The following is a 12,852-nucleotide window of genomic DNA, read 5'->3' as shown; positions in this document are numbered from 1 at the left end:
CAGGGTCTAGTGGGTAAGCAGGGATAGCCTGGCACTTATTACTTGGCTGTCTTTGCTTAAAGCTGCTGGTGAAGGTCATAGGCTTCTCTTACTGTTGAGCCTAAGAGATGAGGAGAACAGCCCTAAGGAAGAACCAAAATACATACAGGAGGCTTGATGCCGGTGAGGAATCTGCCAGTGACGAAGCCGCCAGCCCTGGGGGTGAACTCATAAGGCTCGAAGCAGGGCAGTGACTTGCCAGATGCCATCAGCGGGGGTCTCCGACCTTCCAGTTCGATCTGGCCCAGCAGGCACGAGATCTGGGAGAAAGGAAACCCAAAGGCAACTGAAGACCCACAGGCTCGTTAAATGATGCTCTGTCCCAGCAGGGGATGGGGGGCCTGCTCTTCCAGAAAAACTGCATGGGATCCAAGTTCCTGAAGGCCAACCCAGATTGCTAAACGAGCCAAGAAAGCTGACCTTTCAGGAAGATAACTGTGTCTTCCTTTCCATGACGGCAATTTTCGCATTTGGACTCAGTTGAAATGGACGGTGTTTGTAAAAGTAGCCATGTTTCAGAAGCATCACATGTTATACTTGGACAGGACCCCCAGGTCCTAACAGGGAAACTGAGACTAGCAGAAAAAGTAGTTTACTGTGATCTTTAACATTCTCAGGTCAAAAGAGAATAAAACCACCTATTAATGTTCTTGGGGGGAAAAGAGCAGCGGGTCTGGATTTTACTTAGTCAAAAGGGCTTCCTGATGGCCTCCAGCCTTTTAAGCCCATTCCTATTGCTCTCTACTCACCAGAGAATGAGATGGTCCTTAAGACCCTCTCAAGGTCATCAAGATTTTTTTTAAAAGTTGCTAAAATTTGTGAAAATGCTGTGATAGCACTGCAGTAATTGGAGGAGATAACGAGCCAAAAATTAAAGGTTAAGAAACCTCTACGACAATCCCTATAATGTAATACTAAATGAAAAAAGCAGATCATGCAAAATTTCAGGATCTCAGCTAAGATTATAAATACACACACACCGTGTTTATATATAATGTGACTGTATAATAATACAGTATGTAAGTTTACAATATGTATCTGTTTGATACACATCAGTATCTGGATACTAATATCGGTATCTGCCTATAACACTTAACAGTGGTTAGCACCTGCACTGATTTCTACATACTTTTGTATTTTTCATTACTTGCCACATTTTGTACGGAATGTGGATCCTTTTAAAAATAGAAACAAATCTGAAAAGTGCCTCCTGCAACTACCTCACCCTTCTGCAAACCAGCCAGCACCCGCCTTTGCTCACACCTGCATGGTATTCACAGTTGAACCTTTGGCTCCAGACTGTACCATCATCTGCAAGTTGTTCTCTGGGAACTGTCTGTGCAGGCCGAAAGGCATGCACGCCTGCGGAGAGAACACACGCACTGGTCAGTGACTCACCCTCTTGGGAATCCCAGGTTCAGAAGGTAAATCCAGGATGCAGGAGCCAACACAGACTATTTATCTAGAGAGAAGCGCCAGATCCCACGCGAGGTAAGAAATCTCATCCGGCATCAACCCTTTGGCTAGAAGCCCTAGAGAGAAGTCTAAAGGATGGCCCAGTACAGCAGAAACTTACACATTTTAAATCAACTATACTCCAATAAAAACTAAAAAAAAGAAAAAAAAAAAAAAGAGGATGGCCCAGGGCGCTGCGTTCTCTTGACACCTCTGCCAGGAAGCCGGAAAGGAGATGCAGAGGGGCCAGCATCTCCAGTTCGTGATTCTGAAAAGCAGCTGGTTAAAAATAAAACCTAAGGTGGTGCCCTTGGGAACCTGTCCAGCAGAGCATGGCCTGGCCCTGGACAGTAGCCATGATGACCAACGTCTGTGTCACATTCACGTTTCCCAACATGCTGCCCAAGTACCAAGCAGGAGGCTCACCTTGGCTCCTGGGCAGGCGGAAGTGGGCAAAGCCCCCAGGGGGACCAGGGAGATCCTGAGGTGGGGGGAGCTCTGAGTCTATCTAAGCTTCTGCGTAGGGTTGCAGAGACCCAGCCCCACACAGGAGAGGCAGAGTGGATGGGAAGAGATGGAGGAACAAGAAATAATCCTAAGGTGCTTCTGAGACAACGCCCCACCCAGTATCCCCACGCAGCATCCCCAGTCAGCCCTAGAAGCTGAGCCTCCTGGTTTTCATGCGGTGCTGGAGGGCTCCTCTGAACCACGCCTCTCAAGGACGGAACTGTACCAACAGGGTCTGCATTCTTGGCAGCTGAGGGGATGCTGACAGCCAGTCAGAGGGCTCCACGAGCAAACACGGACTTCTGCTGGGCACCGGCCACGCCTCCCTTTCTCCTCCTCAGGTGGGGCCTCAAGGCCCAGGAGGCAGGGTGAGGGCCAGGTGGGCTCCTTCAAGCCGCAGGATTGGGAGCCCCAGCTCTGGGCTGAGAAGGCGAGAGAACCGGGCTGCCATCCTGGCTTGTGCGGGGACGTCCCTCTCCTTTCTCAGCTGCGCAGGAAGGGGCTTTGGAGGACTGGCAGGGCGCTCACCTCACCCAGGGCACTGTGCAGATTAGCTCCTGAATCCTCCCTGCAAGCCCACGAGGCCGGTGCTCTTCCCATCCCCACGCCCCTGGGGGAGGACACCTGGCTCAGACCGCTCACATCACACAAGGCCCGAGATCTCAGAGCAAGTCTGCGACAGAGCCAGGATTCGAGCCCAGGTCTTCACCCCTGGGTCCCCCATACAAGCAGCACTGGTGGTTTTGATCCTTCATTCTGCCCCTCCACCCTGCAGTGGCCCCTGGCAAAGATTTTCTTCCATCCCCTTTAATGTAGTTACCCCAAAATAAAACATTTAAAATGAAAAATAGTGGGGAATTCCCCAGCGGTCCAGTAGTTAGGACTCGGTGTTTTCACTGCCAAGGACCTGGGTTCAATCCCTGGTCGGGGAACTAAGATCCTACAAGCTGTGTGTGGTCAAAAAAAACAAAAAAGGAAAAAAGAAAAATAGTGCAATGCCTTCTTTCTCAGCATTAATCAAAGACCTTTCCAGACCCCAACGGGTTGAGGGAATGAAGCCCTTGGCTTTTCAAAACGATCAATTCTACTCGCCCCACCTCACGTCTCACCTAGTCAGCTATTTAACAGCCAAATTGCTCCAAAGGGCCCAGAGTGAGAATCAAAATGTAATTTTTTAAAAAACCAGCATTCAAAATGGTGGTGGTAAGTGCACACACTGCTGGACTAACCTTGTTAATTTCATTGCTGTAATGGTTCACTTCCTCCTTGAACTTCAGATCAATCATGTTAAAATCCCTCTGGTCTTTGCCCAGATGGGCATCCTGCCACTTCCCTCGGACCTCATCACACGATGCCGCTTCTGGAAGGTTTAACGCAGCCCTGACAGCCTAGAATGAGAAAAGGAAAACGTCGGAGGCTGCAGCCAAGTGAGGAGGGTGTGGGCTTCATCTCGTTGGAGCCCGGCCAACCCTCTGCGGCAGGCAGTAGCCGCCCAGGCCCTCCTCACCCGGGGCCCACAGTGGGTGGACTCTTCAATGATCCTGTGTCTCCTGACATCTGCCTTCGGCTTGACCAAAATGTCTTCCACGTCTGTGAAGTGAAATAGACAAGCTAGGATGCAACCAGGCCTGACTTCTCACCAGGCCGTGAACTTGGTGAGGTCAGGGCACGGAGCACGGTGCCACGCATGCAGGGAGCACCTGAATAATGATGGTGACATTTGTACCATCTCTTAAGGGCTTACCATTTTACAAATGACAAAACTAAGGCTCGAACTTGAGCCCAGAGTCACAGAGGCAGAAAGCAAATCCAAGCCCATGTCCCAAACTTGTGCACTTAGCCACCAGCTATACTCCCTCTGTTCAATAAAAACATGTTGGATGGATGGGCTAGAGGTGAAGATGACGTTTTGGGTGAAAAACTGAGTTTGAGGAAAGAAGAGAGGGAGGGAGAGGACATCCTAGTTTTGACTCCCAGAAGTCACACGTCATAGGGACCAGCCTATATGGTTGTGAGAATGCGTGTGCAGGCACACACACAGACATGCTCAAGCCTGGGCGACAGGGACCACCACCGCAGGGTCCCCTTCATTGCCCTGGAAGGAGGAAAGCCTGGGTCACTTCAGTTAAGCCTGTCCTTCTGGCTTCAAAGGGCTGAGGAATTCCTCACCTTGGGCAAGAAGTCTTCCCACTTTCTCTTTCAATGAACTATTTTCTGTCTACATCTGAGAGCTACTGGACTCCAAAGTCCCTCGGCCAAGGTCTGAGTGGGAAGGGAGACAAAGGTTGCACTGTTCCAAAGCTGGGCTAAGATGGCTGGGACTCCCACATGCAATGTCCTGGAAGCTTGCGAGCCTCTAAAGAACTTGTGTGAGCAGGAGGGGAAAGAAACTGTCCCTCTGTGAGGAAGCCACAACCATGAAAGTGGGCCCTTCCATGGGGTCAGCTCCAAACAGCCTTGCTGTCCCTCCAGTGACCTCCAGCTGCGAGGGCTAGAAGGCACCATGGCTAGCCCGGCCTTCCCTCCGAGCTCGACACCCAGCTTGGCCCTGCGCCCTCTCAGTCTCTCGGCACCAGATGGTCTTTGCACTTTGGCCAATTTCTCCTCGTACCATGTGCTAAGCAGAGCTGATTGTTCGGTTTGGTCCTCGTCACTGTCTGGGTGTGGGATCTTCCTCTACTTTTCGTTTTTAAAGATATTTGTTCAAGGGTGTTCATCCCAGCAATATCGTGAAAACCAGGAAAGAGCTTAAATGTCTAATAACAGGAACTGGTTAAATAAGCTACGGTACATCTACACAAGTAGAAGAGTCTGTAGCCACAGACCTGAGGATGTCGGTTTATATTTGCTCACCCAAGAGGACATTTATAAAACACATCTGCAAATGGAGGGAGGGGAGATTACAAAACACTAGGTAGTGTAGGATCCCCTTTTTTCTGAATGTGTTTGCACTTGGAAAGTCTAGAAAGACACACATCAAATCGACATTGGTGGTTATCTCTGGCAGTGGAATGCTGGGTGATTTTAAGTTATTTTCACACCTGTACTACATTATTTTGACTTTTCCACAGTTAATATAAATTATACAGTTATGCAGGCCCCGCTGCAGGCCGACGAGCAAACTCCAGCTGCGGCAGGCCCACCGGCCCTGTGTCTGCACGCCAGCCAGACCACGGACACACAGTCTCAGTCCCACCGCTGCTGGTCTTGTCGGCTGGACGATTCCCACGCTCACTGGGGCCCCTGCTCAGCACGCAGCCCGTCACCCGTTCCTCACAGGGAACTGCCGAAGGGCTCGGGCTCCGCTCTGCGCGCCTGGAGACGCGCTGCCCTGAATGAGCTCAGGGCACGGAAAGTATCTGCGCACTTGTTTCCTTTACCAAAGCCCACTTCCTAAAACAGCGGGCTCTCATTTCCAGGGAGGAAACCAGAGAGTTCCTCCTTCTATCTTAGGATCACCTGACAGGTCGGCCCCAACATGGTGTTTCCAACCTCACCTGCTGCGTCGGGAGGTGTAGGCAGTTCTGACAACAGGGAAGACCCTAGATGGAGTGTGGAGTGCCTGGAGGATTCTGGAAGGGCACTTGCAAGAGAGAATGGAGGTGGGACTTCCCTGGTAGCGCAGTGGTTTAGAATCCGCCTGTCAATGCAGGGGTCATGGGTTTGAGCCCTGGTCCGGGAAGATCCCACATGCCACGGAGCAACTAAGCCCATGCGCCACAACTACTGAGCCTGCGCTCTAGAGCCTGTGAGCCACAACTACTGAGCCCACGTGCCACAACTACTGAAGGCCACACGTCTAGAGCCCGTGCTCTGAAACAAGAGAAATCACCTCAATGAGAAGCCCACGCACCACAACAAAGAGTAGCCCCCGCTCACCGCAACCAGAGAAAGCCCATGAGCAGCAACGAAGACCCAATGCAGCCAAAAATAATAATAAATAAATTTATTAAAAAAAAAAGAGAGAATGGAGGTGAGTGTGAGTGTGAAAACATCGGTCTCAGGGACCGAAAACCAGAAAGGGTGGAGCTGAGAAAGGGACAGAATGGAAATGGAGACGGGGGTGCAGGGGGGTGTCATTCTGTGCTGTGTGAAGAAACAGGGGGTTGGGGGGCGGGGGAAGCACTGAGAAGGAGCAAGGCTGTGAAATGTCGCTGGTGGCCGAGTGAGGCTGCCTTTGTAGAAGGAGCCCGCTGTTCCCCTGGAGGCTGCTAGTAGAGCCGGGGAGACATGCCGGTGGGCGTGCTGGCCAGGGGAGGGGGCCCCAGGGCCACCTGCCCACACTCACCCAAAGTGAAGCCTCTGTAGAGCTGCAGGTAGGCGGTGAAGAGGCGGGCCAGGCAGGTGAGAACCTTGCCGCTGGTCTCCCCGCCGTAGATCTCGTAGCAGCAGTGGACCAGGCCGTAGGCAGAGCTCCCGTAATGCGCCTTGTCCAGCACCCCGCAGAGCAGCTCCCCTTCCCTGATGATCACCTGCAGAGGGACGGCCACCAACGCTGGGCTGGAGGCAACGCCTCCTGTGTGAGGCCCCCAACCCCACCCCATCTCGTGTCTTGTTAACCTTACTGTAACCTGCCTCAAGCCCTTGATGCAAAGAAGACTACACACACACACACACACACACACACACACACACACACACACACACAGAGATATTTCAGTGTGTTCTTATGCCCCCCTGCTCTCTCCACCCATCTGTACTGACTTAAAGTCAAGGATCCTTGACAAAAGCCTTGTGACTGGAAATGAGAACACCTAGCGTCTAAACTTCATAACCGTGACCTTGGCCTAGGTACTCCCTTCCTTGTACCCTGGGAATAAGAAAAATACAACCTTTTTAATATCACTTAAGGCCTGAATTTGTACTTCCATAAAGTTGGGTTCAAGCATTAGAAGCTAATTCAAGTTAGGACTTCCAGTTGCACAGTGCCACACACATTAAGCATATAATCTACGAAGGGAAAGAAGAGGGGCAGCTTGGGTTCCAAATGCAATGTGTGTTAGACCCTGTGACAAAGCACTTGTGAGCTGGGGCCTTGGGGATACTCCCCCACCAAGAGCACACAGAGGCCTTGGCAATCTTCAGTGTGTCGCTCTCCCGCAGCAGCACTGTGCCCCCCGGGTTTGGCTGCCCTGGGGCTGCCCCCGAGGCCTGGTTCCTAAACACAGAGCTGGGGGGTGTGAAACCTCACAGCAGCGTAATGATCTTCAGCCTCTCAGGGGTCTCAGGGGAAAACACAGGGTCTGCATTTCCAAGCTCTGCTGAGTCAAGTTCAGAGGCCTTCTGCCAGAGAAGCCTTTCCGTGCTGGTTATGAGTTTTATACTGAGAGTCAAATGCTACTGGTCAACTCTTACTCTTTCCAAAACCGAAGTCGACACAGTTTGGGTACAACTCCTTCCCTTCAGGCACGACTCCTCTTTCTGTGCACGTGTCTCCATCTCTCTGTCCTGGTTTTAAATCAAGCTGCCTAAACCCAGCACTAGGAGTCTCCAACCCGCACAGCTGCACAGCCACACCTGGGACTCGCACATGGAGTCGGGGTTAAAGCCGGGAACGGGCCGAGGAGACTCCTTCACCCAGGCCTTCCCGCCAATCTTCGCCTTCCCTGACAAGTTCAGTGGGACGTGACCCTCTGGGATTATGTTGATGAGCAGCGTGGACACAACCTGGAAAGAAAAAGAAGACAAAGCGGATGGCGGGAAGGGAAGCTGAGACGTTCCCTTTTAGGACCTCCTGTCCCTGTTCATCCTGAAAGGCAGACAACTCCATTCTGACGAGCTGGAGGTGAAGCAGAAAACAACGAACAAAAAAACCCACCACCACCAAAAAAGGGACAGTTTCTTGTCTGTGGGACAAGATCTCAGTTTTTACTTTTCTGCTTACATGACTTAGGAGGCAGTTTAGGATTGGAAACAAACACATACCACTAAGAACTTCACTTCTTCTTAGAGTGAACAATCCCCTAGACTTGAAATTAAGTTCTTGAATAGACCAAAGGAAGAAAAGGAAAATAAATTGCTGTGGGATCACAGGAGAGGAAGATTTAAATTTGTATGTGGTTAAAAAAAAAAAAAAAAAAAAAAAAGGAAAACAAAGACAGCAGGGTTGAGAGAGATGGCGGGGCTCGTAACACTGCCCAGGGAAAGGCAGCCCTGACGCGTGAGCCCCAGGACCGAGGCAAAGCGTGAGCCCCAGGACCGAGGCAAAGCGTGAGCCCCAGGACCGAGGCAAAGCGTGAGCCCCAGGACCGAGGCAAAGCGTGAGCCCCAGGACCGAGGCAAAGCGTGAGCCCCAGGACCGAGGCAAAGCGTGAGCCCCAGGACCGAGGCAAAGCGTGAGCCCCAGGACTGAGGCAAAGCGTGAGCCCCAGGACTGAGGCAAAGGTCCAGGGACACTCGTCAGAGGCATCCTTCTCTCATTTTCAGGCCACATCAAAACAGATGACAATTATCACATACAGTTAGTAATGTCCTCCCACAGAGCAGTGCTGACTTTCTGGTGGGCACCAAGGAGGAAAAGATGTACAGACTAAGAATCCAGTGTTTTCCCTCTGAAGAGCTTCACCGAGGAGGCCCGAGGTATGTGACCGAGACGCGGGCTGCAGTGAATCTTGGGGGATAAGGGGGTGCCCCAGGGTCCACTCCATCACTGACTGGCCGTGGGCTGTGGGGCAAAGGGTGGCGTTCTCTTAGCCTTAGCATTGCTCACGTGTAGCATACAGATGAGATCCGTTCATTCATTCAGCAATTATATACCGAGTGCTTACTTTGAGCCAGGCGCTGGGGGAGTCATGAATAAAACAGTCTCTGCCCTCAGTGGAGCCTCCAATCCCGAGGGGATCCACGCTTTGGAGGAAAATAAAGCGGGGAAGGAGGACCCGGAGTAGAGCAGGGGGAGAGAGTATCTGGGATTTTACATAAGATAGGCAGGGAAAGCCTCACCACGAAGGAGAAGGGAGCCCTGCAGAGATCAGATCATGCGTTTTGGGCAGAAGGCTTTTCGTCTGGGTGAGAAGGAAAGGTAATTGGAAGGTTGTGATCAAAGGAGTGACAGGCTCGGATTTAACTTTTAGCAGGATCACTTGTTCCAAATACATTCCTGGTCTGGACTTTGAAGCTAAATAAATGCTGCAAAGAATAAGGCTCCCAAGTGACACTGACAAGAAGGACTGGCACTTTAGAAGCAGTTATTAAGGCGTCCTGAGTGGGGAGCACGTGGGACGCTGTCTCTGTGTGAGGTCTATCACAGGGCGCGCCGGGGATGTGATTGCTCGGACACCCAACGGCTCCCACACAATTCACTTTTCCATAGCTAATACCAGAAATAAATGTATTTGACTGGGATTAATTATGGCTACTGGAAGGCTGGGGAGTCCTTCCCCTGCCCAACTGGGCCCTCGGTATGGCCATCCACTCAATACACGGCTGCCAGCAGGAGGCCAAGAGAGGCGATTTCACAAACAGCTGCTCCACAGAGAAGCCACATGGGGGCAGCCATACCTGGGGACGACCACGGGTCAGCTCCACAGAGGCCAAGAGCACGCATTCCCAAAGACACGGCAGGCTGGGGGCAGGCAGACCGGTCTGACAGGCCCAGGGCTGAGGAGGGGCTGGGAGCCATCAGCTGGCATCAACAGCTCTTTGTGTGCCTGTGCCCCACAAAGAAGCATCTGTATGTGCACAATGGTGTCGGGGCAGCTACGAGAGCAGCTGTCTTTTCACGCAAGTGCTCCGGGAACCAGGGACAACTGGCAACAGCATCGTTAAAGAGAGCAGACAAAAGTCCTTGTCATCCCTCAGAAAATGACCAGGAAGGTCACGGCCCCCGTTCTTCACAAGGCTGGCACCGCCAGGAGACGGGGTGAGGAGTACAGGCAGGAGGGTGACTTCCCTGGGATGCTGACCACAGGCTGCACTTCAACCACAGTGTCACATGCCCAGTGGGGACCGCCAGCTGGGCACAGTCAGGGTGGGAAGTCTGAGAGAAAGGTAACATACGTATCCAACCATCTAAGGACAGGGAGATGTGACCTGCCACCTCATCTGTAAAATCAAGGGCGCAGTAAAAGCATTTGACAATCTCAATACCCCTTCATGATAAAAACACTCAACCGACTAGAAATGGGAAGGAACATCATCAACCTAATAAAGGGGAGGCATCAATGAAAAACCTACATCTACCATTCTCAGTAAGCAAAGACGACGCTTTCTGCCTAAGATCAGGAACAAGAAAAGAATGTGTGCTCTTGCCACTCTATTCAACAATGTTCTAGAGGTTCTAGCCAGGGCAATCAGGCATGGAAAGAATAAAGCTGCTTTCAGATTGGAGAGTAAGAATGAAAACTACCTCTAATTGCAGATGACATAACCTTATGTAGAGAGAACCCGAAGGAATCCACAAAAAATTATTAGAGCTACTAAATGACTTCAGCAAAGCTAAAGGATATAAGATCAACATTCAAAAATCAACCGTAGGGCTTCTCTGGTGGTGCAGTGGTTAAGAATCCGCCTGCCAATGAGGGGACATGGGTTCGAGCCCTAGTCCGGGAAGATCCCACATGCTGCAGAGCAACTAAGCCGGTGTGCCACAACTACTGAGCCTGCGCTCTAGAACCTGCGAGCCATAACTACTGAGCCTGCGTGCCACAACTACTGAAGCCTGCATGCCTAGAGCCCGTGCTCTGCAACAAGAGAAGCCACTGCAATGCGAAGCCCGCGCACCGCAACGAAGAGTAGCCCCCGCTCACTGCAACTAGAGGAAGCCCGTGCACAGCAACAAAGACCCAACTCAGCCATAAATAAATAAACAAATAAATCTGTTTTTAAAAAAATCAACCATATTTCTACACATTAACAATGAACAATCTGAAAATGAAATTAGGAAAACAATTCCATGTACAATAACATCACGAAGAATAAAATACTCAGGAATAAATTTAACCAAAGAAGTCTAAAACTTGTAAGTGGAAAACAATAACATACTATTTAAAGAAATTAAAGAAGATCTAAGTAAATGGAGAGACATCATGGATTGGAAGACTTCACACTGTTAAGATGGCAACACTCCCCAAACTGATTTACAGATTCAATGCAATCCCTATTAAAATTCCAACTGCCAGTTCTACATAAGTGACAAGCTGACCCTACAATTCATGTGGAAATGCAAGGAACCCCAAATAGCCAAAACAATCTTGAAAAAGAACAGAGCTGGAGGACTCACATTTCCAGATTTTAAAACTTATTTCAGGGGGCTTCCCTGGTGGCACAGTGGTTGAGAGTCTGCCTGCCAATGCAGGGGACACGGGTTCGAGCCCTGGTCTGGGAAGATCCCACGTGCCGTGGAGCAATTGGGCCCGTGAGCCACAACTACTGAGCCTGCGCGCCTGGAGCCTGTGCTCCGCAACAAAAGAGGCCGCGATAGTGAGAGGCCCGCGCACCGCGATGAAGAGTGGCCCCCGCTCGCCGCAACTAGAGAAAGTCCTCGCACAGAAACGAAGACCCAACACAGCCAAAAATAAATAAATTAATTTAAAAAAAAAACTTATTTCAAAGCTACAGTAATTAGGACATGATACTGGCATAAAAATAGACATATTGATTAATAGACTAGAAATGAGAGTCTAAAAATAAACCCATACATCTGTGGTTAACTGATTTTTAACAAGGGTGCTAAGAACATTCAATGGAGAAAGAATAGTCTTGTCAACAAATGGTGCTGAGACAACTGCATATCTACTGGCAAAAGAATGAAGCTGGACCCCTACCTCACACCACATAGAAAAATTAACTCAAAATGGATCAAAGACCTACATGTAAGGGCTATAAAACCATAAAACTCTTAGATGGAAACACAGCTGTAAATCTGTATACCCTTGGATTAGGCAACAGATTCTCAGATGTGACACCACCAAAAGCACAGGCAATGAAAGAAAAAGTCAATAAATAGGACTTCATCAAAATTAATATTTGTGTGTTAAAGGGCACTATCAAGAAAGTGAAAAAACAACCCATACAATGGTATAAAATATTTGTGTGTCATATATGTGATACAGATCTAATAGCCACAATATATAAAGAACTGTTAGAACTCAACAATTAAAAAGACGAACAACCCAATTAATAAATGGGCAGAGGGCTTGAATAGACATATCTCCAAAGAAGATATTATAAATGGCCAGTAAGCATATGAAAAGATGCTCAATATTATTAATCATTAGGGAAAGGCAAATGAAAACCACAACGAAACACCACTTTGCACCCACTAAGATGGTTATTTAAAAAACAAAAGACAAATAAGTGTTAGTGTGGATGTGGAGAAATTGGAACCCTCGTACATTGCTGGTGGAAATGTAAAATTGTATAGCTGCTTTGGAAAAATGTTTGGTAGTTCCTCAAAAAAATTAAACATAGAATTACCATATGACCCAGCAATTTCACTCTTAGCTATATATTCAAGAGAATTCAAAGTACACATTCACATAAAAACTGGTGCACGAATACTCAATGCAGCCTTATTTATAACAGCCGAGAAGTGGAAACGAGCCAAATATTCCATTTATCAACTGACAAATGAATAAACAAAATGTGGTATAACCATACAATGGAATATTATTCAGCCATGAAAAGGAATGAGGTACTGTTCATGCTACGACACGGATGAATCTTGAAGACATTATGTTAAGTAAAAGTAACAAGCCACAAAAGCGTACCTAACTTGTATGATACCATGTATATGAAATGTCCAAAATAGGCAAATCAATAGAGACAGAAAGTGATTGCCAGGGAATGGGGGAAGGAGGCATCAGGGCTGACTGCCAATAGGTACTGAGTTTCTTTTGGGGGTTATGGAAA

The 12,852-nt window shown here is 49.3% G+C and overlaps 1 protein-coding gene across 1 annotated transcript in view; it reads right to left on the bottom strand.

Moving 5' to 3' along the window:
• POLR1A (RNA polymerase I subunit A) overlaps positions 1 to 12,852 on the bottom strand; it is a 77,023-nt gene that overhangs the window by 20,811 nt on the left and 43,360 nt on the right. The window contains exons 15-20 of the mRNA XM_059942382.1: positions 7,519 to 7,668; positions 6,290 to 6,473; positions 3,509 to 3,591; positions 3,231 to 3,389; positions 1,303 to 1,401; positions 147 to 299 (exon numbers count right to left, since the gene is read on the bottom strand). Coding sequence (XP_059798365.1) covers positions 147 to 299; positions 1,303 to 1,401; positions 3,231 to 3,389; positions 3,509 to 3,591; positions 6,290 to 6,473; positions 7,519 to 7,668 — 828 coding nt within the window. The remainder of the gene's footprint in view (positions 1 to 146; positions 300 to 1,302; positions 1,402 to 3,230; positions 3,390 to 3,508; positions 3,592 to 6,289; positions 6,474 to 7,518; positions 7,669 to 12,852) is intronic.

This window comes from Balaenoptera ricei, chromosome 13 (genome assembly GCF_028023285.1).
Source record: "Balaenoptera ricei isolate mBalRic1 chromosome 13, mBalRic1.hap2, whole genome shotgun sequence".
NCBI lineage: Eukaryota > Metazoa > Chordata > Mammalia > Artiodactyla > Balaenopteridae > Balaenoptera > Balaenoptera ricei.
Note: the sequence above shows the minus strand (reverse complement) of the source record. Positions and strands in the feature narration are given on the sequence as shown.